This window comes from Pipra filicauda, unplaced genomic scaffold (genome assembly GCF_003945595.2).
Source record: "Pipra filicauda isolate LSUMZ 115617 unplaced genomic scaffold, ASM394559v2 scaffold211_size2331000_pilon, whole genome shotgun sequence".
NCBI classification, from domain to species: Eukaryota; Metazoa; Chordata; class Aves; order Passeriformes; family Pipridae; genus Pipra; species Pipra filicauda.
In genome coordinates, this window is record NW_024104323.1 from 1,600,357 (window position 1) to 1,623,428 (window position 23,072).

At 45.8% G+C, this 23,072-nt stretch overlaps 2 protein-coding genes across 10 annotated transcripts in view; one reads left to right on the forward strand and one right to left on the reverse strand.

The window, feature by feature from the left end:
• VMP1 (vacuole membrane protein 1) overlaps window positions 1-6,027 on the forward strand; it is a 58,830-nt gene extending 52,803 nt beyond the window's left edge. The window contains exons 12-13 of the mRNA XM_027743341.2: window positions 3,769-3,871; window positions 5,224-6,027. Of these exons, the coding sequence (XP_027599142.1) occupies window positions 3,769-3,871; window positions 5,224-5,367 (247 nt within the window). The 3' untranslated portion in view covers window positions 5,368-6,027. The remainder of the gene's footprint in view (window positions 1-3,768; window positions 3,872-5,223) is intronic.
• Window positions 1,547-22,985, reverse strand: TUBD1 (tubulin delta 1). 9 transcript variants are annotated; one of them, XR_003544957.2, is made up of 13 exons: window positions 22,908-22,985; window positions 22,392-22,499; window positions 21,545-21,728; window positions 20,846-20,993; window positions 20,061-20,277; window positions 19,290-19,521; window positions 18,441-18,605; window positions 17,690-17,830; window positions 16,985-17,168; window positions 16,150-16,438; window positions 14,646-14,886; window positions 4,434-4,824; window positions 1,547-3,534 (listed from the first exon to the last, which is right to left on the reverse strand). XR_003544957.2 is itself a non-coding variant. In XM_039381032.1 (9 exons), exons 2-9 carry the CDS (start codon window positions 21,714-21,716, stop codon window positions 16,336-16,338), a joined length of 1,362 nt encoding a protein of 453 aa, XP_039236966.1. In that variant the 5' UTR covers window positions 21,717-21,728; window positions 22,392-22,716; the 3' UTR covers window positions 16,102-16,335. The 9 variants fall into 9 exon arrangements, 2 of the variants coding, with proteins under 2 accessions (XP_039236966.1, XP_039236967.1); XR_005563455.1 differs by lacking the exon at window positions 22,908-22,985 and having other exon boundaries at window positions 14,646-14,730; window positions 14,824-14,883; window positions 22,392-22,716; XR_005563454.1 differs by lacking the exon at window positions 22,908-22,985 and having other exon boundaries at window positions 14,646-14,883; window positions 22,392-22,716.
• Window positions 22,986-23,072: the final 87 nt, after the last annotated feature.

The following is a 23,072-nucleotide window of genomic DNA, read 5'->3' on the forward strand; positions in this document are numbered from 1 at the left end:
TGCTCGAGCCTCTTGTCAATGAGAAGCTCTAATTAGCAGTGAAAGCCCCATTAATGCTCCCAAAATGGGACCTCACAGTGGCTGCTTTTTTTTTTTTTTTTTTTAAATACTTGGGAATTCTGGCATTTCTCTCTGGAAAAGTGGGCAAAAACCCACAAGTGTTTTTGTAAGATGGGAACTTTCTATCCTAAATTGGGCTCTGGGAGATTTTTAGGGAGTTGTTGAGTGAGCCCTGCCCTGTTTAGCACAGCTTGGGATTAATTCCCTGAGTGTTCCCAACCTCTCCAAGCACAGGGTAAGAGATTTCAGGAACTCGAGAGCAACCTCTACTCCTAAAGATCTTGTCAGATGAAAACGATGCCTTTCAAAAGTGCAAATATCATGATTAAATGGTATTAAATAAGTATTTTTAGTATCAGTAAAAGTGCATTGACTGGAATATCAAATAAATTCCTGCTTTTTCTTAAGCACAGGGGAAAACACAATTTTTCTCCTCTGGGTTTGGTGCCTTGGAGAAAACTCCTCCCCGGGGTTCCAAAGGTTCTGTTCAAAGGATTTAACCTTTCCTCCCACTTACAGTGACAGTCACTCTTGGAAAAGCAAATTTATAAATTGTCCAGTGGATTTTAAACACGGTTTTGCTGGAAAGAGAAAGGAAGTTTTAGGGAGTCAGAGCCTGCAGGTCTTTGGTGTAATTTTAAAACTAATCCTGAAGCAGCTTTGCTGAATCTCTGTAATGTGGTGCTTTGAATAGATGGGAAGTTTTGGTTTAATTATTGCAAAAACCAGCTTTAGAATTTTTAATGTGGATAGAAATTGTAGCTTTGAGTTAAAGACAATAAATCCTCATCTGTTTGACTACAAATCCCAGGTGACAGTTCTGAGAACGGGCTCCAACGGTGGTTTCTCAGTGAATCAGAATTCTGAATGATGTTTATATTTTAGTGTTGGAATTCAAGTCGTGTTTTTGACTGAAATGTTTTAATTTTCGTTAATTTAGGCTGCACCAAAGGCTGGTGCAATTGTTTGGAGGTTTGTTCTCAGTTACAACTCCTTGTGGAACATTCAGTTTTAGCAGAGAATCAGAAGGAATTAAACCAAAAATTGAATGTTAAGAGTTCCTAAAACTTCTTCTCAGTTACACTTAGGTGTAATTAAATTAAATAAAACTGAGTTTTAAGACTTTTAGATCTAAGTTATGTCCACACTTGGATATCAGGTGACATATCTGGGGAGATTAAATGGTTTAATTTTACCAAAAGAGCACAAGTAACCAACACTGTCCTGCTGAAATGGGATTTCAAGGATTTCATTCCCAGCACTGCGGATTCAGGATTTTCTAAATGTTCCTCTGCTTCATTTTGCTCCTTATTTAAATCTAGGCACAATTTTTTTTTCAGTATTAAAGACTCTAGAAAAATTGCAGAATTTTAGAAGCCCCGGTCCTCACATTGAGAATCTTGCAGTTCTTTAAAACAGCTGTAATGAAGTTAATTTTGTGCATTTTTAATTTAATTAATTTAAGTCATAGCCATGCTCAGAAAAGGGAAAAAAAAATAATTCTTTAGTGAAAAAAATTTTGAAATTCAGTGTCCATGCAGCAGGAGCTGTTGAAGCCTCTGAACTTGGGTTTCATGGCTTTGTTCTGTGTTTAAAGCTAATTTAGCACCGACTTTGTTGGGTTTTCAGGCAGAGCCCGAGTCATTTGAACACCCTCCTGTTAATCATTCACCCCTCGCCATTTAAATATTCCTCATTTCAGAACCAGGCACAACTTAAAAGTGAACCATTACCTTGCTGGAGCTCTTGGAGGAAGGCAAAGAAACCTCAGAGCGTCCCAAGGGTGACTCGGCCCCGGCCCCGACTCACCGGGAGAGGTTTTTCCCGGGAACGGTCGGCGCCGAAGGGCCGGGGCTGGATCCTGGAAATCCTCTGGATTTGTGGAAAACGTGTCAGGGACGGGCTGGAGTCTCTGGGGTTGTTTTTTTTCCCCCCCCCTGAAATTTCAGCAGCCCCGGGCACAGAATTTCCTCCCCCCGTTTGTCTCATCCCGGGGGTGAATCATGAGGGAAGTGGCCTTTTTCTGGGAAATCTGCTTCAAAAAGGCGTTTGCCCCCGGCCATGAAGGAAATCCATTGAGAGCAGCAGAATGAGGCACTTTGTTTCTTCACTCGGGGCCTTTTCTGAAATTCCTAAAATTAGAAAGTGTTCTTTTTTAATTGGGCTCTGGCCTGGAAAAGGGAATATCGTGTCAAATGAGGAGGAGAATAATTGGAGGAACGCAGGGAGATGGTCACTTGTAAAACCTGTTGTTGGATGTGTCCTGGTGTGTGGAGTTGTTTTACTGAACCCTCCCTGTGGTGTGAAGAGTTAAAAGTGAAGCGTTGAAAATTAGGTGAGTTTTCAGTGTAGGAGATCACATTGGTCTCTTTAAATTTAAAAAATTTAACCCCAGTTAAATATAAAAAAGAAAATAAATTAAAATCTCCGTTCTCTTTGAAACTCAAGTGGTGTTTGTCAGTGGTGGGAGTTAGGAGTGGTGGTGGATGTTTGTGGATCCAGCCCTGGGAGCCTTTGGATTGTGTGTTCACACCGTGCTGGTGCTGGTGACAATTTATTCCGGGTAATATTTGAATTGTGGGGTTTAATATTTGAGTTTTGGGGTTTTATTTAAGGGTTGTGACCATTACTGAAGGGGTTTGGATCTTGTGCTAAATAGCAGAGTGGGTGGATTTAAGGCAGAGCTGCCCGGGTGGGTTTGGTGGAAGCCTGGCCAGGGGGATTTGAGGGGAGATCAGAGGCTGCCCAAGTTCTAGGGTTGAATAGTTGAGTTTTGGGGTTTTATTGAAGGGTTGTGACCATTATTGAAGGGTTTGGGATCTCTATTTGCTAAATAGCAGGGTGGGTGGATTTAAGGCAAAGCTGCCTGGGTGGGTTTGGTGGCAGCCCGGCCAGGGGGATTTGGGTGGAGGGCAGAGGCTGCCCGGCGGTACCACCCTCCCCCCGAGAGGGCTCTGAGCTCCCAGACGTGACCCCACAGCAGGAACAAGGTGTTCAGCAGGTCCCTCGGAGCCCGCCCTGTGCCACCCAGGCTGGCACGATGCAGGGCAGGGCTCCGAGCGCCTCTTTGTTCCTTTGTTAATCCCTGCCCGGGGGAGGTGCCGCAGGATTTGCTCACGCGTTCCTTTTGGGAAGGGATGACGCACAGATTGTCCTAATAAGGACTTTGTTGGAGAAAGGGGCCGTCTCCTCGCAGGAGAAGGGGCAAGTCATAGGGCGAGCAGCCTCTTTTTTAACCGGGGGATGACACAAGCACAAGTCATTTCCTTATTAATCGGTTCAAACCAGTTCTTACAGGAACTGCTGCTGATAAATGTGGGACTTCTCCGAAGTCATTCATTTGCCTCCCAGCACTGCCCCAGTGCTCAGCTCCTTCTCCTGCCTCCAGGACATGCTCCAGCTCCCAGCTCCTGCCCCCCTGCCCGGCGCTCTGCTGCTCACAGAGATTTTCCTTTTTGAGCACTTTTGGAGGATCTGGGGAAAGATCAAAAGATGAATATTTTGCTTTATTTCGTGGGGTTTCTGTTTTCTCAAGTGTCTCAGGAGTTCCCTCCTGAGCTGTAGCTCAGCCTGAACTTTGCTCTCATTAGGTAAAGTGGTAAGTTATTTAAAAAAAAAAAAAAGAAAAAAGCCAATGGGTTTTTTTGGTTTGTTTTTTTTTTTTTCTCCCCTATTTTGTCTCGTTCTCTGGGATGAACTTTCCATCAGTGCTATTCCAAGTATAGGTCCTTCTCTTCAGAAGCCATTTCAAGAATATCTGGAAGCTCAGAGGATAAAACTTCACCACAAGTCGGACGGTGGCGTTCCACAGGTAAGACCCTCCCCCAGCTCAGCCTTTCTCGGGCTCTTCACGTGTCTGTTTTACCAAGATCTGCACTGACCCGAGCAATATAGATAAAAATCTCACTTCAAAATCAACCTGGGAATTAAAAACTACCCTGTAATCGTGTGAAATTGGGTTTTAAAATTCCCCCGTAATTGTGTGAAGCTGGATTTTAAACTTAACTGTTTCAAACTTACTCTGTAGTTGTACAAAAATTGGATTTAAATTCTTTAGACAATAAGACAAAAAATAGAGCAAGACTAGTGGCAGTTCTTGCCTCTCTGCATTAGCTGCCTGCTTGGAAGGTTAAATTTAAGGAGGAAAAAGTTGCATTTCCATGTGAAGGGGTAACAGACTGTGCAGCATCGATGCTTCAGGAGCCAGGAGGGTCTGTGGCTTAGTGGACAGTAAGAGAAATAAAATCCCCAAGCCTTCAGTGTTTGAAAGGAAAAGAAAACTACGGTGTTTAGAGCAGCTACAAGGGGCAGAAATTCCCTTTCATACCCCAAAAAAAAGAAATTAAAAAAAAAAAGTATTTTAAAAAACTTACCCTGAATTTGCAACGGGACAGAGCGACGTGAAATCCTTGAGGATGCTGAGGCATTTTAGATAAAATCCGTGAACTTAACTCGGATTTCACGTGCGATATTTGTGGCTGTTATAAATGTTCCTCTGGCCGTTTCTGCCCACAAAAGAGCCCCGGGGGGGATCGGGCTGGAGTCGCCGAGCAGGGAAGGGATGGTGGGCAGAGCAGGGAAGGGATGGTGGGCAGAGCAGGGAAGGGATGGTGGGCAGAACAGGGAAGGGATCGTGGGCAGAGCAGGGAAGGGATCGTGGGCAGAGCGCTGCTGCCCTCCTTTGACAGGAGAAACGAGGGAAGAGTTGCCACGAAAAACGCTGGAAGCGGGACCGGCGAGGTCACTGGAACTTCCAGTCGCATCCTAATGGGAAGAGAACACGGAATGTGCAGTTTAGGGAAAAAAAAAACCGTTGTTAACCAATGACCTGATTGTTTTCTGTGCGGGGAACATGACGGGGAATGACAGTCAGGGCTGCTAATTCCGAACTCTAAGAATCGTTAGTGGAGCCCAAACAATACTGGGAATAATAAATCACTTTGGGAGCACCCTGGGAATGAGCAGGGATTCGTCATGTGCCCAGCGGTGGGCTTGGCAAAGCCTCCTGCATTGTCTTTCCAGGGACCAAGGGCAGCTTTGCAGAGGGACCTGCAGGAATCCCGTCAGCCTGTGCTGGGTCCCTGCTTTGGATTTGATTAGAGAATTCTCCATCGTCTGTCTGCTAATCTCCATCTTCCTCCTCCTTCTGTTTTGTCTCTCCAGGGGGAAAACTGGCTCTCCTGGATGTTTGAGAAACTGGTGATTGTCATGGTTTGTTATTTTATCTTGTCTATTATCAACTCCATGGCCCAGAGCTACGCCAAGAGGCTGCAGCAGAAGATGTACTCTGAGGAGAAAACCAAATGAGCTGGAACAAACCCCCTCAGGGGGCCCTGGCAGACACAGGAATGACACAGCTTTTCATATGGTTAAAAAATCAGCATTATTCAAAACAGGGGAAAAACTTTTTAACATCAGTTTTCAACTAGAACAAAGTTTTTATTTGATTTTTTTTTGAAAGTAATTTGGATATTAGAGCAAAGGTTTCACTGACAAGCTTATAAACGTTAAGGTAAGGTGTGAATGCTTCATGAGTCTGGGTTGTGTTGGACAGGATGGACAATGGGATGTTCAGTGGGGTTTTACACAAACGTTGTCCATCCAAATTACTTCCAAACTGGATGATTTCATACTCTCCATTTCCTGGGTTAACTCACACTGACCTGAGGGCGACTTCTCATTTAGAAGGGTGGCTTGTTTTGCTTTTTCCATGACTTTCCAGCCCATCACGATGTAAATAACTGAGTACAGATTGGATACAAACTCTTGCATGTTCCTCCTGGTAAGGCTGTGCCGTCTGAATTCCCGGTGTCCCATCCATTGCACGTTGGAAAAGCCACCCTGCCCAAGTCCGTGCTGTTATCAGAGGTGATTGATGTCAAATGCTGACGCCGACATTTTTTATTCTGTATATTTAGAATGAAGTTAAGATAAAACTTTATAAAGGCATCTTTGATCATTCCAGAATTTCTTGTGTCAGTCTTTTTAAGCTCTTTCTTTCCCTCTCCACTTTTGGATGCTCAGTTTCTTTCTGAAGCCTTAATCCCGTGAGCTGCACGTTCACTCAGCCTTCCTGCACTGATGGTGCTGAAACCCTTTGGGCTTTTTTTGTTTTGGTTTGGTTTTTTTTCTCTTTTTTCTTAAGAACTTCTTACTCAGCAAAGGCAGCAGGAAGGACATCCCTTGCTTGAAGCACAAATAGGCAGGTTAAGCAATGAACAATATTTATTCTGCTCAGGTGTTTGCCCCTGATGCCAGAATTGTGGGCAGTGGAGGAGAAGAGAGGGGGAAGATTTAATATTCCAGCTGAAAGCAGATTTGATGTCCAGAACAGAACTTTAAAGAACTTTAATCTTATGCTTTTCAAGTCAGATATTTTCCAAACCTTGTTCTGAACCAGTGTGTGTGTGTGTCAGCTCTCATGTCCAGGAACAGAACTAACATTAAAATGGCTCTTTTCTCTCTTTGGTCCTTCCATCTGTAAATATTTGTGACCTGTTGGTTTGATTCCTGTCCTGGGGGTAAGTAATGCTGAGTTTTCTCTCGGTGAGCATCGCAGGAGGTGCTCAGAGCAGGTTAGACCCTGCCTGGCTGAGCTTAGGCTGGGCTGGGGCAGGTTTGGAGCCAGGGGGAGCTGGTGTGTGTCCCGTGCTGCGAGTGTGCCGTGGTGTTCCAGCTGCTCCATCCCCACCATCCTGTCGGATAGCTTATCAGACTGATGTTGACTGTTGGATCTCATGGCAACAACAGTCGGTAGGCTGTCTGACATTTTGGTATCTCTCATCTGACCGTCCCCTCATCCATCTCCAGCTGTTCCATTGAGCATCAGGTTGGGTTTAGCTCCGAGGAGGAGTCGCCGCTGCGGTTCTGCATAACAAACATCCTTTATTTAGAGTTTCATCCCGGTTGTGTGTGAGGTTTGTACCTTGTTTCTTGTGTTTGAAGTTCTCTCTGAAGCCAACAACCAGAGCGGGGAGGCTGCTCTGACAGAGCTCTGAGCAGAGTGAATTTACATATCTAAGGCTCGGGAGGTGGTGCAGGGTGGTCAAAAGCACAAAGGCCATTCCTGTGCTCCTGGTGGTTTTTAGAGGTGAACACTATTGCTTAAATTCTCCACCTTTTTTTTTTTTTCTTAAATCTTTTCACTTTTTGGCCTAAATAAGGTCTTTGAAAATAAAGTCACAAAGGTCTTCTAACGCAGTGCACATTCCAAAAATCACAGCTCTGCTTGGTACTTCACTTTTCTCAATCCGTGGAAACTTTGGAGCTGCACTTTGAGGGGATCCCAGCCCAGAGCTGTGTGTCCCGTTCCCCTCAGGACACTGGAGCAGTGACAGCCCTTGGCTGCTCTCCCCAGTTCTGGTGGCAGCTTTTTTGTCCTCAGATTCACCCGAGGGACACGGGTATTTATTTATTTACCTCTCTCAGTTCTGGTGGTGTCTGGAAGCTCCCCTGGCAGTGGGTGACACATTTACCTGTGTGCCCTCAGGCTGAGATGAGAAGACTCTAACAACAACTAAAAGAGAAAAAAACCCTTTTCCCAGAGCCTGAGCCAATAAACTGCTCCTTTGGGGGTCTCCTTACAATTCTGCCTCTTGCCTGCTGGAAAATCCCTGGAAAAACAGAGCTTTCTCCCACTTTTAGTTCAATATGTTTACATACATATAGTGTGAAATATATATATATGTCTGTTGTTCTTCAGCTTGTGTTCCATGTGTCCATTCCAATAAGCTCTGCTGTTATTCTGAAGCTTTCTAACACTTATTTAAAGAAGGAGCTGATGGTTCTACCTGCTCCTACCTGTTCAGCTGCTGGGAGATGATAAGACTTGGTAAAAGGTAAAAAAAAAATCATAGAAATGAAAGTAAACCTAATGGGTAGTTTTATGTTTGCTTAAATAAACAAAGAAATAACGTTTCCCAGTGTTTATTTCAGCTGGATTGTTTCCACTCTGTGTATTGAACTGGGTTGGTAACACTGTGACATTTGTTGTCTGGAATGGAGCAGATACATCTGCAGCTGCATTTTTGTGGCTTCCGAGACTTGGAGTCTTTCAGCATTTCACCTGAAAACATGGATTCTGCTCCCTAAATCCACAGCTTCCTTTTGCTGTCCGTATCTTTAGTCAGGCATTGGAAGCAGTCAGTCATCTCCTTCAGTGTGTTAGGGACAAATCCAAGGGGAGCTCTTGCAGGAGAGACAGTCTGGGCACAGGTCTCTATTTTTAGCTGCTGTCTCTCAGTTTAGACACTGAATAAAGCATCTTGCTTTTTTTTTTCCTGGGAGTTACTGAAAATCACACGGAAGTAACAGCAACTAACGGTTGGTTAAACCTCAAAGATGACTTTGATGTGATAGAGATTTTTTCACTCTCGTCTTCTGTGGGGCGTGGCTGACGCTCTCTTGCTTTCACGAGAGGAAAACAGAAAGTAGCACATCAGAGCTCAGGTCAGGCAGGGCTGAAACTCCTCCTCTTGATTTTCCTGGCTTTTCCTGCCCGCCCTGTGGGTCGTTCCTGCCCGAAGGTGTGCCCTGGGGGAGGGGGCAGAGCTGCCCTGCCCCAGCGGTGGGGATTGTTGGGGTCAGCACAGCTCAGGTCACAGTGCCCGTGGCAGGTCAAATCCTCCAGTTCCACGCTGGAAAACAGCCAGGAAAGCTCCTGCTCCCTGTGTCTGTAGCTCCTTCCCTCCGTCCCGGTGTCCTGCTGTGTTTCTGCTCAAGCAGCTCCCTCTGAACTCCCCCGGCTGCCTGTTCCTGCTAAAAGATCCTTGTCATTAACACTTGACAGGGGCTTAACGCTGGTCCCCAGAGCCCTTCCCTGCTGTGCCTTTGGCTTTCGGGATTTGTTTTGTCACAGTGTCACCCTGATTATCAAGCACAAATATAAATATTAGTGAACCAAATTGATCGCAGGTGGAAAGATAAGTGGGGGCTGGGGGTGCTCCTGGGAGGTAAAAGCCATCGGTTTTCTTTGAAGCACGTGGTTAAAACATACTTTGTAATCAGCAGTTAAAAGGCTGGATGTGATTTTAGATAAGGCAGTTGAAATGGCTCTTCAGAGATTTAAAATTCTGTGGGTTTTTCCTGTAAATTTGAAGGTTTGGGGGTTTTTTGGATTTTTTTTTTTTTAAGGGAATAAGAAAAACCAGTAAGTACTTCACTCAAATTGCAGCCCTCAGTGGGAGTGAATCCTGCTGGGCTGTGGCCCCTGGTGGGAGCAGGTGAGGGATCAGTGCTGGAGCCTCCTGGGTTCCTGTAACCTCAGGAAACAGGGAGTGAAGCAACTGCCTTCCCGTGAAACACCCTCCGATGCTCTGGTAAATATTTGCCTGTGCTCTGGCAAACTGATTTTTAGAAGGATTATACTGAGAAACTCTTTGAGCCTTCTGTGTGACTACCCAAATTCAAGTGCCTAATTGAGGGCACGAAATGCTGGCATTTATTTCTTTATCCATTTCACTTGCTTACTGATGCATCCACTGTGCTTTTGGGAGAGGCAGCAGAACAATGCTCTGGCAGTGGTGGGGAGGGAGAGGCTGGAACAGCCCGGGGCACTTGTCAGGAGAGAAAGGAACTCAGAGGCAGAAACTCACTGCTGTTATGTCACCTCCCAGGTACAAGCAAACAGCAAGAGCCCAGCAATGTGTCAGGAATTCAGAAAAAGGGTATTTTGGTCAAAAAAGCTCACTGTTGCCTGTGCTGGATTTAAAGGGAAGGGATGTTGAGGTTATTCAGCTCATTCACTGCTACTGGTGTAAAACAAAGGTGCAAAGTAACTTATGGAAGGGCCAAGCTTGGGTTTAGTTTGCTTTAGCAGTGCTCTTTATCGTGCTGAGGGGGATTATTATTATTATTATCCATGGAATGACTCAAAGAGCATTGGCTCCATGAGCACGAAATCAAAGGTCACCTTTCTCTGGAGCTCATTCGAGGAGCTGCTCAGATGTGGGTGAGTGTGAAGATCCTCTGTGTTTCAGGGGAGTTCCTCCCAGGTCATTGTTCCTCTGCTTTTCCAAGAAGCCTGACTGAGTTGCCCTGGCAGCTGGCAAGGAGGAAGCTGGCAGCTGCTTCCTGCTGAAAGGCAGGAGATGGGAGCTGGCACTCACATTGTTCCCTGGGATAACGGCCCTGTGGCCACACCCGGCTCCTCTGGCCCTGGAAAAGGGGAGTTGGTGTTTCTGGGGAGCCTCTGGAGAGGCTGTGCTGGCCCTGCTGGAGGGGCCCAGCCAGGGAAGGGCTCTGTGCTTCACCCACGGGATTTAAGGCACAATCCGCTGGGTTTGGTGCAAATCCTTGGAGCACTGACGTGTTACACGAGGCTGTGACCACACATCAATCTGCTGTAGGGTGTCACCTCTTCCCTTCCTTGGGGACCAGCTCATCTGTGGCATTTCCCAGGTCCAAAGCCTTTCCACTGGAAGGTGTCAGCTCTGACTGGCCCCACCTCTAAGAAATTCCCAAGAGATCCCATGCAATTCCCAAAGCTTGTTCTATCCACATGCAGTGACCTCATGGTACCTCTGTTCTCCTTCCACTCCAAGAAAATAACTGGCAGTTCTCTTGCAGAAGCTGCTGCTGATTAAAACACACCAATACTTTGTTCAAGGCTCACACTGAAATGCAGAAATGGAATTTTGAGGGACTGTGGCTTTCCTGACACTGCCCTTTCCATCTGGTGACCGAAAAAGCAGGTTTGTGTGCTCAACATTTTTCTGTGTCCAAAAGAAACTGAACCTGCAGAGATTTACACATTTAGATTTACAACATAACACAAACACTGCCATTTTCACAAAACCTCTCTGGCCTGCTTAGAAACCACCCTGCTCTCAGTGCCTCTTGCTGCAGCTGTTTCCTCAAGAGCTGGAATATTCAGGATATTTTCACAGCAACAGGTTCCATTGCTCAGATTCTTGAATTTGTGGGTCTGTTCTCAGCCTGGCTGAGCTCCTGTGACATCCAATCCCATGGATCCCTGTGTAAGAGCCCAGGTGAGGAGCAGCAAGGAGGACACTTTCAGGATGGCTGGGGCTGGTGTTCAGTGGAGTTCAAACTCATGGGTGCCAAAGAAATGTCCAAAGCAGTATTTCTGCTGGATGTGTGCTGATCCAACTGGTGGGTTTAGTGCTGTTGCCTCCCTTAATCTCCACCCAAACCTGATTTAATCACTGGTGCCTGTGCACAGCCACCCTGTGGCAACTCCACGGAGCAGCAACTGAGACCTTGGGGCTGCCCAGGAGGAGCAGGTGCTGCTGAGGAGTCAAATAATCCACGTCCTTTGGCAACAGATTCCAGCTGTGACAGATCCTTCCAATTACGGGAACAAGGAAAGGGGTTAAGTGTTGTTTGGAGGAGCCTGAGAGCCCTTGGCTAAGGCTGTCCCTGATGTCTCCTCCCCTGGTCCTTCCTGGAGCTCTCTCTGCCCTCAATACAGCGATTTTTGGACAAGTCCAGGCCTGTTGACTGAAGTTTTGTTCAGCTGGAGGACCCCACGTGTTCATGTTTCCTTCCTAAGGTGGCTGAAGAACGAGCTCTCCTTTCCCAGCACAGGTTTGGATCTGGTTTTATATAAGAATACTCTGGGTCTGGGGAGAAGCCTGATTAAATCTTTGTAGAGGAAAATAAGGTGAAACCCCGAGTTTAGTGGCTGGTAGGGAGGGAATGGAAGCTTTCTTCTTGGGAGATACATTTAATTGGATATTGGTTGCCAAATTTATGCCTTTAACTTCAAATAACAACATAAATCAGATTGCTGACTTAGCTGACTCACAGGTAGTGCTACAGGCTGAGGCTGCAGCTCCAGCCAAGCCCAGCCAGGATTTGATCCCACCTCCAGTGGGATGGGGCTGGTTTCCATTTGGCTCCCCTGCCACGCTGCTGTCGATGATCTCTCGCAGATTGGAGGCTGCTGGGCAGAAGTTCAACTCAAATCATGCCATGACCACAATGACACCATTCCCAGGCAGCTCAAGTGTTATTTTTTGAGCCTTAAATAAACACGTGGAACCAAACACGGGCCACGCTCAGTTTGGCAGGACACACCCATTTAATGCAAACACACCACGAGCAGTGAAATCAAAGCCCCAGCAACGTTTATTCTGCCTTTTTTTGGTTTAACCAGTGGCTTCTTTTAGTTAGCTTCTCTACTTACTACTCTTACATTTAAAATAGGAATTTGGGCCTAGAGAGCACCCTCATTTTGGTTATTTTTCTCTTTTACTGTGTAACTGGGCGTATTTTAATTTTTTTTTTTAAGACTAAGAGAAGGTTTCTAGCACCTAATTCACCCAGATAAGTACAGAGTGTGCCTCTGCTAGAAGTCACAGTTTAGAACCTCTCAGGCTTTAATTAAGGTTTAGATTTCTTCTGTGATCTTTATCACGGCACATATTTATTTTAAAAACTGCCTTTCGTTTCCTAAGGAGCAGGAGCAGCTTCACTGATCTCCTCCCAGAGGCCTTTTTCACCCTGTCCAGGGTGCTCCCCCGGGGCTGGCAGGAGGATTTGTTTGGAGAGCCCTGGGAAGGGGCTCACGGAGCGGGATGTGCCGAGGGAAAGGGTTAAGGGGCAGGTTGTGCTGATTCCCGGCCGTGTGTGAGTCACGTCCCCTCCCGCGGAGGGGAAGTGCCCGTCTGGAGGGACGGGACCCGCACAATGTGGGCTCCGAAGGGACCATTGTGAGCTGCGGCTCCGCTGAAAGAGCCGGAAAAGCTCCCCGGTTAAAATTGGGGATTCTCAGCTCCGCAGCCGGGCCGGTTCAAAGCCGGGGGGCCGGAGCGTGGGCAGAGCTGGGCTGGGAAGCAGAGGCTGCCCCAGGAACCTGGAATTTGCTGCCTTGGCGAAGCTGGGTCCGGGCTGCCCTTGGAAGCAGTGGAGGAAAGGCAGCAGCTCAGTTCCTTTTGGAAGCTTTTTTTGTGCTAAATCGGATCCATGAATCACTTCCCTGATGACTCCTGTGCAGGTTTTTAAAGTGGTGTCCAGCAAAACTCACATTTCTTCATCTGGGAGTGTTTCTTTTTGGATGTTTAGTCTCTCACTTCATAATATTTATCCAGACTAAATTTCTTAGCAAATGCAGAAGGAAGTGAATAATTCATCCTTTTGTACCTTAATTTTCCTTAGTAGTGTGTCAGCTGGTAATTTGAATATAACTTTCATATTGATAAATTCCTGGTTGGTGTGGGAACCATAGATTTTTTTTTTTTCCCCTTATATATTTACCCCCAGTTCTATCCTTCCTGTCCTGGTAGTGAGTCTGACCTTAAAAGCACCAATATCTGCTTATAGCCAAATAAATCATATCTATAAATACATTAACTACTGTCACCTGCCACTTATTGTGTTTAAAGTATTTTAGGTTATTGAAGGTTTTTGTTTCTGGGTTGGAATTTTTTCGGTGGGTTTGATTTGTTCAGGTTTTTTTGGGGTTGTTTGGTCTTTTTTCTGTAGTTGGAGTCCTTGACTCAACTTCCAAGTGAGCTGCACCTGTCCCTCCCAACAACAATAGTGAGGTTTGGTGCATTGTTCCAGGTTTATGGACATCCTGTGGGGACTTTGCCTAAAACCAGCAAGGTCGAGGCCACTGATTCTGTTGTTCCTGTCACTGAGCCATTGGCTTGTGCTGACCTTTGATCCACCTCATTAACTTTAATTGCTTAATGAAATAAAGGCCCTCTGCCAGGCTCTGACTATCCCCGTGATTAATTTTATCAATAAAATAGAAAAGTACTGCTCCACCTTCTAATACAAGGGTAAATTATGAATCTTTGATACCAGCTATTCACTTCCTGCCACTTTGACCCTCTGCACATCCTGGGGAAAAAAAAACCCAGAGGAATCAAAAACTGAAGGCTGGGTTTGGGAAAGGGTGTGAGAATTTCAGGATTGAGGTCAGCAGTGAAAAACAGTCACAGGAAGAAGCCTAGAGATGCCTCAAACAGCTCCTGTCAGAGCAGTGGAGAGGATTATAACAGATAAATACATCTACACTTTTGGTTTCAACTCTTTTTTTTTTTTTTTAAAATACTTTTGAGGAACCTGTGTTGTCAAACTTTGGCTGATGGCTGTGATCCTCTATTGCTGCTTTTAAAAATGTTGTTTTCACGTGGAATTAGGAGTGTTTTCCCTGAATCCTGACTGTGAACAAGTCCTTACAGAGCAACCCTTGATAAGCAGTGATGGCCCTGCTGGCCTGGCTGTGTCTGTGAGCTGCAGAATCTTTCCCTCTCTGTTTTCTTTTGTTAAATAAGGAAATCTTCATTTTTGCTCTGGGGTTGTGCATCTCAGCTGTGTGTTGTGTTTCCTGACATGGCATCAATTCTGCCATCCAACTTAAACAAAAAAACCCCTTCCAGTAACCTGCTGCATTACCTGGAAATCCTATGAGCCATAACTGATAAATATGGGGCTGTGTCACCCACTGAGCACCTGCTGCCTTTGCTTCATGCTCAGAATTATAAATACATGGAGATAACAGGTTATTCCTGCAATAAAGTGGGTTATGGTGCTGCTGGATCAATAACCCTTTGCTCTCTTCCTCGTTTCTCAGAGGACTTATCTGTCTTTAGCTTTTTAAACACCTCATTTACCTGTTCTGTGGGCCAGGAGGAAGCATTGCTGGGACTTGGCCCTTGTTGCAGACGTGCAGTTCCCCGTTTCTGACCAGTCTGGGATCTGTTGGGAACACCAGGACAGGGGTGTCTGTGTGGCTGAACATCCTGGGCCTCCTGCAGGAGGGAGAAGCTCCCCACGGTGTCCTTTCCTGACCCTTTGTTCTTGCAGTGCCTGTGCTGTTTGTCCCAGCTCGTGCAACCTTTCCTCCAGTTTCTTCTGTGGAAAATACCCAAATTAGACACTGGTTGAAAGGGACAAAAACACCCCCAAAAAATCCCTTTGGACCAGAGCAGTGCCCAGCTCTGAGCTGCCATCTTTCAGTTAAAAGTTTCAAGGCCTGGCAAGAAATGGCACTAAAAACCTAAAGGGATGCTCTGAAATGTGAAATTTGTCAAGGGAAAAGTCCCTGAGACTGATTTGCTTTAAACTCTTTTATTTTTTGGCCTGTGGGATTATTTCTATGGGAGGATAAGTATGACATGGGGGGGAGGAATGGCAAGAACTCCCCAAACTCTCCCTGCCATTAAGTGAAAAGCTGACAGAGGCAGGAGGAAGCTTGGTGTTACAACATAATCCTTAATTCTGGACTCTTTTATTCTATATTTATATATTCTTATATTTATTTTATATTTATATATTCTTACATTTATCTTATATAAATGTAAATATTATATTATATATATATATAATAAATATATAAATATTATATATTTATTTTATTCAGCGTGTGTGCCTTCCCAAGGGATTCAATCCCTTCCTCCTTCCAGGCTGGTGCAGCTGCAGCTTCCAGGGCACCACCTTGTGGTCGTGGTAAAACTTGTGCAAAAAAAAACCCCCAGACAATTCCTTAAATTGCTTTTTGAAATTTAAAAATAGATTAAACACGATATTGCTGCGTCCTGTTCTATTTGAAATCTAGCAGCCATCCTCCTGCCAAATATGTTTAAATAAATAACGAATTAATTAAGTTCTAACATAGAGGAAGAGCAGTTGTTTTGCTTAAACATGTGGTGTGTGTATAACAAGGAGCCAAGGCCTCTGCTCTGCTATAGGGATTTATTTTTCCCGAGTTTTAGGCACAGGGAAATGGTGAGAAAAGGATTTAATTAACTATAACCTCTAATATAACTTGAGGATGACAGGAAAATGAAGAAATCTTTGCATTTCTCTTAAAAGATGGTCCAAAACTTTCGCTGTTTGGTCAAAGTTAAGGTCCTTAAAATCTAATTTATTCTGACTTTGCTTTAAAGGCCCAGGTGCCACAGTGTTGTATCTTGAATCTCAAATGGAGCTTGGATTAATAATCCTGGCACTGCTGTTTTATCAGCATTAAAGCATTCTTTGGGCAAAGTGTTACAATGAAAATTCATGATAGTTTATATTAAAGTGCCAAAAATTATGTTCAGAGAGGTAGCTACAGTACATAGCAAATGTATTGAAAAATAGCTATTTATTAGATAGATTAAATAAGAATAATACCTGCCCATAGGAATATATTCAGCTCAGAGTCAGTTCTTGCTGTCCTAACACACACACACACTGCTTTCAAGACTGAAAACCAGCTCCAGCCCAGACATTTCCATACTTCAGGAAGTTGATGGGAGGTTTTCCAGTGCTGGGTTCTTTCAGAAAAGCTCTATTTCTGATCATTTAAAAGAAAGAAAATCAAAGGGTGGTGTAACTGGAGATAACTTGTTCCAGGGTTGTGAAGCTGTCCAGGAAATCTTCCTCTTCAATTCCAAATTTGGTGTACTGGTGAATATAAGCTCTGTGTGGGGAAGGATGGGTAAGACATTGGAAATCAGGGGGGAATCTGACACATATTGGATATTTACTGTGAAACCCCCAAATTGGGATTGGTTTCCACCCTATAACTGTGCTGGTGAGTTTTTACTGTGCTCCCTCAAACTCATTTTGTAATTCCTACTGATCAGTAAGTCCTGACTTGTTTCCAATGGTTTTTATATCTGTGTATTGGTTGAGGAAACAGAATTGCAGCTAAAAAAATTGGGCTAAGTGGGAAATGGAAGGGGAAGTGATTAATACACCCCAATCCCCTCAGTGCTGCTGACTGAGCCAGGAAGTTTTTTCCAGGCCCGTCCACAAGCTGGAAACTAAACCATCAGCAAAAGAGCTTCTGTGTGTTATTTTTAGGATGGTCAAATTGGAATGCACTAAATCTGGGGAGTTTTGGGACTGAGAAAATACACTGAGAGCACTGCAATCTGTGGTCTCACTTATTTACAATGATTTCTCTCCCACTGAAGATACTGGCAGTTATTAGGGAAGTCTCAGCATGACTCTTTTCACTTACTTGGAAGCAAACATATTCCAAGCTTTTCCCACAACGCTGTCGAGAGGTTTCAGCAGGAACTGGCTGTTGCTGACCAGAGAGGCAGACTTTTCATACTTGTTAAATGCTCTTGGTGTTCTCCAGGCATTAAAAGCATCCTGAGGCTTTAGCCATGATGTGTACAGGGAGGGATCTTGGAAACTTCCTGGAGCAGAGATAAGACAGCCCTTGTGGTAAATGTAAAGCTGCAAACTCCTGCATCTTGATCTCAGTTGTCCTGTGTGACTTAATCAAAGCTTGGCAGATCAGTTCAGGCCTTGGGAAAACTCTGCAGAGATCAGCCTGCAGAAAACAGAACTTTGAAACAGATCCCTTGGATTATCTAGAAGTGCTCTCTTGTGTCAGTACTGCATCTGCCAGCCATGCTCATCACTCCAGAAACAGCTAAATGTATTTTCAGACAATAAAGCCAAGAATTTCATCAGATACACAGATTACAGGCTCTTCCTCCTGCCCTGAAGTGCTTTAGGAAGCTGCTGTAAAGACAACAGCCCAAAGCAGTTGGACAACGTGGCCTTGGACACTAAACTGTTTCTAGAGGGAATATTGACCTTTAGTAACCAAACATGTGGCCTTGGGGTGTTTTTATTTTAATCAGATGTGGTGTAAAGAAACCATAGAGATGTGAAACAAGAACCCCTGAGGTTTGGGGCTTTTCCTCCTTACCCAAATCCACACTGTGGACATCTTTTCCTCTCAGGATAACCAGGTTGGCAATGGAAGTGTTGAAGTGCAGTGGCTTCTTTGTGGAATGGCTGGAGGGGGTGGAGGAGCCTGGAGGAGGTGGTCGTACTTGCCAGTCAATACCTGTGTGATTTTGGTAAAAAAAGACAGAAAAGATAGTTAATGTTTTGTGAAATCCGGATTTGGAATAGCTGAAGAGGCAGATGGGAACTATCACTGTGCCCCACACTGGAGTTTGTAGCTGCTGCACTTTAATTAAGCAGCAATCACACAATTCCCAGGGAAAAGCAGTGCTAATCCAGCAGTATTTTCCTGGTAGTCACTTGTCTAGCAGAGAAAATGATACCTGTTTCTATCCTTAGCAATTGCCAGCCCATTCCCTGCATAGCTGGAAGCTATAACTGAATTCCCATGTAAATGGTAGGGGAGAGCTGAGCAGCATTTTCATGAGTAGAAGGTGTAAAAAGAAAACACAGCAATCCCAACCCAAATGAAGGATGTAAATTAAGTGCACAGCCACAATCTGTTGGTTTGGTTTGTGTGTTTTCAGTGGCTGTAATTAACTGAGATGGCTGGAAGCAAAGGCAGGAGCAAGCTGAGGGAATGGTTTGAGGAGCAGCTGGAGGCGAATTCCTGCTGAGGGCTCTGAACTGACTGAAGGGAGCTGCACTAAACAATCAGCTTTATCTCACCTGGAGAAATGAGTGAGGAGAGGGGAGGGAATGCTCTGTACCTTCCTCCATCTGGGCATTAGCAATGAGCATCTGCCTCAGATGTTTGATGAGCCCAGGCCAGCTGAAGGTGCTGTAGGGGAGGGAGTTCTCAGGAATCTGAGGAATGTTCCGGAGCCCCAACATCTTGAACTCGGGATGTGGGACCAGCGTCTCCATCAAGTCTCCTGGAAGGAGAAATCAACAGCTGCTCACCTTTGACAAAAACTCTGCCCAGGGTGGCTAAAACAGGAGGAGAGAGGGAGGAATGTTACAGAGGTTTAGCAATTTCAGACAGAGCAATGCAAACTTGCTGTGTGTTACTGAATTAATAGCTCTGATTTTACAATTTAGACTTGTCTCACTTCTCAGAATCTCCAGGACTCTCTGCACTGCTAAAGAGATCGACAGACAGATGGGAAAGCTTAATTTTGGGTAACTTTCTCTAATTCCTCGAGGGTATAAACACCAGCCTGTTGCTCCCAGGTTGTCTGCTCACCTGTTTTCTGCTCAAACACAAAACTTTCAGTTTGTTTCAGTTCATACAAATTTCTGCCCCCAAGTGAAAGGTGAAGCTCAGCCCAAAAGCACTGACCTGCACGAGTTTGTAAATAGGTACCAGGGTGTCTGTGGTCACTTGGAAAAGCAGAAACAGGGTTCTTCTGGTGAAGAATGAAAGCAGAAGTTGGGGGGTTTATTTTTGACTCTGCTACAACATTGGGATTGGATTGAACTTCTAAATTTGTCTTTTCCTCCACTTTGCCTGCCTGAAAACTTGGGATGTACCCAAATAGTTGAATAAGGAGACTGAAGAACTTCAATTCCCCCCTGACCTGACTAGAGAGAGGTGTGTGAATGACATGGTTTGGTACCCAGTGGGTTCCTGCTGTAGTTTGAGCCCCCCTCTGCTGGGTGAACGGGCTGGAAGACGCTGCCCAGCTGATGTGCAATGACTTGGTTCACATCCCTGAAGGAGATCTGTTTGATGTTCATCAGCTGGGCACAGATCTTGTGGATGACATCGTTCTCGTGGACAAGGAGGGCGTCTGAGGAGCGGTACAGATGTGACAGAGTCAAAACAGAGTTGTAGTTTTGAACAATGACCTGGGAACAAACAAACAAACAAAAAAACCCACACAAATGAGAGTCAAACTTAATCCCTTTCTAATTTATAATCCTCTGGCTGCTGCTGTTTCCTCAGCTGAGATTTAGGAAGTGATTCATTTTCTTTGCCAAAGTGCAGAATGAGGTCAGGAGCTCAGAGCTTTTCCAGGCAAAGAGGGCAAGACCCGTGAAAATCAGGTTATCCATCTCTCTCCATACAAACATGCTGGAACAAAATCTACCTGGGAACTGATTGCACTGCTGAGATAAGATCCCAACAGGAGATTTCTAGTTCTTGTGAAACTGCACCACTTCAGCACTTGAATTATCAAGAATTTGTTTTGGTGAAATCACACGTACCAAATATCAGGCAAACAATCCTTTAGCTGTGTTACTTACTCATTTGAACTTTGTAAAAAAGTAAAATGTACTTATTTTCCTTCGTATTTCTGTTGTAGGTATTTTATTTAAAAGTAAGCAGTGATTATAAACTTAAAAATTCTCTATAATTCTATATAAAAAGGCAATGTGACATTCACCTCACCAGTGCCATAGGGCCAGATAACGTGGTTTAGGATAAATGAGGCTGGAAAAGCATCTCTCAAGCACTGGGTCACAAATGCTCCCAGGCCTGACCCTGTGCCCCCAGCCATGCTCATGATGGTGAAAAATCCTCCCAGGCGGTCGCATCTCTCTGCTTCTCTCTGCACCAGATCCATGATTGATTCCTTGTGTCTGGGCCCGTGGACAGAGTAACTGGGGAGTAACAGAAAAGCAGGAAGGTGAAGCTATTCATTAAGCAGATTTTATTATTATTATTTCTATAAGCTTGCACTGCCATCCATTCTATCTGCACTAAACAATCCTTAGCTGTGATGTTCATTTTGCAAAACAGCTGTTTATAAACTGGCCTTGTTGTTTCCTATTCTTAAATATATTCTCTCCATTCTAAAATGTCATGTTTTCACTGCAAAGGAGCGAGGCCCTGGCACAGGTTGCCCAGAGAAGCTGTGGCTGCCCCATCCCTGGAAGTGTCCAAGGCCAGGTTGGAAGGGGCTTGGAGCAACCTGGGATAGTGGAAGGTGTTGGGGTTGGAACTGGATGAGCTTCAAAGTCCCTTCCAACCCAAACCACTCTGGGATTCTATGATTCAAACACCAGTTTCATCTTGCAAAAATCAGTTCAAAAATTACACTGTTATCTATATATTTCTACTTTAATTTAAAAATAAATCCTGTTCCATACTAAGCTGCACTCCTAGAGAGTGTAAACAGCTCCTTAGCCTCCACAGTTCCCTTGGGAAGCCTGGAACAGCTCTCCATACCCGTTGGCCCAGTTGTTCCCAGAGCCTTGCTTCTGGCAGAAGTGGGACTGGTTGTTGTATTTCCAGCAGCCAGACCTGGCAGCCATGGATAAGGTTTGGCTGATGACTTTGGGCTCCATGTCAACCAGCACAGCCCGGGCCACAGGCACTGCAGAGGGAGAAAAACAGAATTAACAATAACGTGCCAACATGTTTACGTAAAATGGCTGGATTTGGATGGATACCATGTCCCAGGCTGTATTCCTCCCACCCACATTATCCAAGCCATAAATGGAACAGCACAGGCAGCACAGAAAAGATTTGGCCATGCCTATGTATTGTGCCAAAGATAAATGTGAACTCCAGAGTTCTCCTTCAGGAAAGAAACCACTCAGTGTGTTTGATAATGTCAAATTTGGATCCTGTGGGTCCTACTCTGGGGTGTGATCCATCTACAGCAGAAAATGCAGATGTCTGGAAGGAAAGATTATGTTTTGTTTCCAGCTGTGCTACTGGGAAACTGGCTTTGTCTTCTCAGAGCCTTCACTGCACTGATTCTGCTTCCATGTCTGCAGCAGTGTTGTGAGGGCAGAGGGTTAAACAGTCCTTCAAGACTGAAGGTAAAACTCATTCCTCAACCGAAGGTAAAAGACCTGTTTTATTTCTGTGTCCTGAAAACAGACCCTGTGTGGGGAACAAAAAGCCCTTTTAAAGCTGTACCTCCAGATTCCTCCTCCCAGAAAAACCTCTCCTTGCAGGCATCCTGGTAGGATTGGTTTTCCTTCTTGGAGCAGAGCCCGTGAGTGCCACGGATGTCACTGCACAGGCAGCAAAACACCTCGTGCCCAATCTGGTTCCCACACTGCCCAAGCTGGACTGTGACTATTGACATCCTTCTTCAAGCCTGAAAAAGAAACGATGTCTTTAGTAATTGTGGAAAAGACGGGGGGAAAATAGTTCTGGCAGGTTTCTGGTCCGTTGTGCCAATTTTTGAGGATGGTTATACCACAACCACTGGCTATTTCTGGGGAAAAGCTGCCTGACAGCACCTTCTCCTGAATGCCAGAAGAGCACAGATGGCAGTTTAAAGGGAAGCAAGAGCTGTTTACTGCTGCTTTGCATCTGGAGGGAGCTGGAACCAGCCACATAGCAAGGGAATTGTTTGTTTTCTTCCTTTTGCTCAGTAGGGCAGGATAGAAAAAAATGATTATAACTCAAAGTTATCGGACTAGGATGTAAAAGCACAATAAGAAAGCACCACATGCCCTTAGAAATGTTGAGCCTGTTCAAAATCGTAGCTGATTTCAGTCCTGTTCTGCTCCAGGCCTGATGCCAGAGCCTGCTGAGGTGACAAAAGGATTCCCTGGAGCATTCCCCTTGCTTCCAGCACACAGAGCAAAGCTTTTGCCTCGGTACCGGCGTGATGTGACATTTTTCCCCCACTCAGCATTTTACAGCAGCTCCGCTTTCTCAGTTTTCTATTCACAGAAACAAGGCCAATTTTTTTTTTAAACTCCGGGCTGCAGTTCCTCATTGCCACCCCAGCTGTGCCGCAGCATTCCCGTACCAGCATTCCCTGGATGGCTGCCGGTGCCTGTGCCGCGTTCTGCGGGCAGGTTTGTGCTAATTTGGATCGCGGTGCGCGATTCCAGCGCCGCTGCCAGCCCGGGGGTTGCTGCGAGACCGAGAATAAACAAACATGTGAATTATCCTCAGGAAAGGCCCGTGTCCGACCCGTGCGACACCGACCGTCCCACCCGGCTGTCCGTGCCCGCAGATCCCCCTCAGGGGCCGCCCCTCAGGGCTCCCCCCCCAGAACCGCCGCCATGTTCGCCCCGAGCCCCGCCGGACCCTCTGCCGGCATCCCGATCCTCGTCCCGATCCCACCCCGTTCCGATCCCGATCCCATCCCGGTCCCGATTGTCCTGATCCCATTCCAGTCCAGAGCCTGATCCCATCCCTGTCCCGACCCTGATCCCGGTCCCGATCCTGATCCCATCCCAATGCCGAGCCCTCTCCCGTTCCCAATCCCGATCCCACCCCGCTCCCGCTCCCCTCAGCGCTCCTTTCTCCCCCTCCCCACCCTGTGTGCGGACGCTCCTTCGAACGGCCCGCCCGGCGCATGCGCAGCGCTCTCTCCTGGCAGCCTGGAGCCGCGCCGCGCCCCTCTGGCTTCCCCGCGCGCATCGCGCACGCTCCGCCCGGCGCGGCTTCCCCGCGCCCTTTTGCGCATGCGCCGCGCCAGGAC

Bases quoted from the DNA above. Each gene is read 5' to 3' on its own strand.
- TUBD1 (XM_039381032.1), bottom strand. From the start codon at position 21,716: ATGTCAATAGTCACAGTCCAGCTTGGGCAGTGTGGGAACCAGATTGGG. The intron at 19,522-20,060 runs GTGAATGTCACA...GTTTGTTCCCAG, and splicing joins GGCCCTATGGCACTGGTGAG to GTCATTGTTCAAAACTACAA. The intron at 18,606-19,289 runs GTACCAAACCAT...TTCTCCTTCCAG, and splicing joins CTACAGCAGGAACCCACTGG to GAGACTTGATGGAGACGCTG.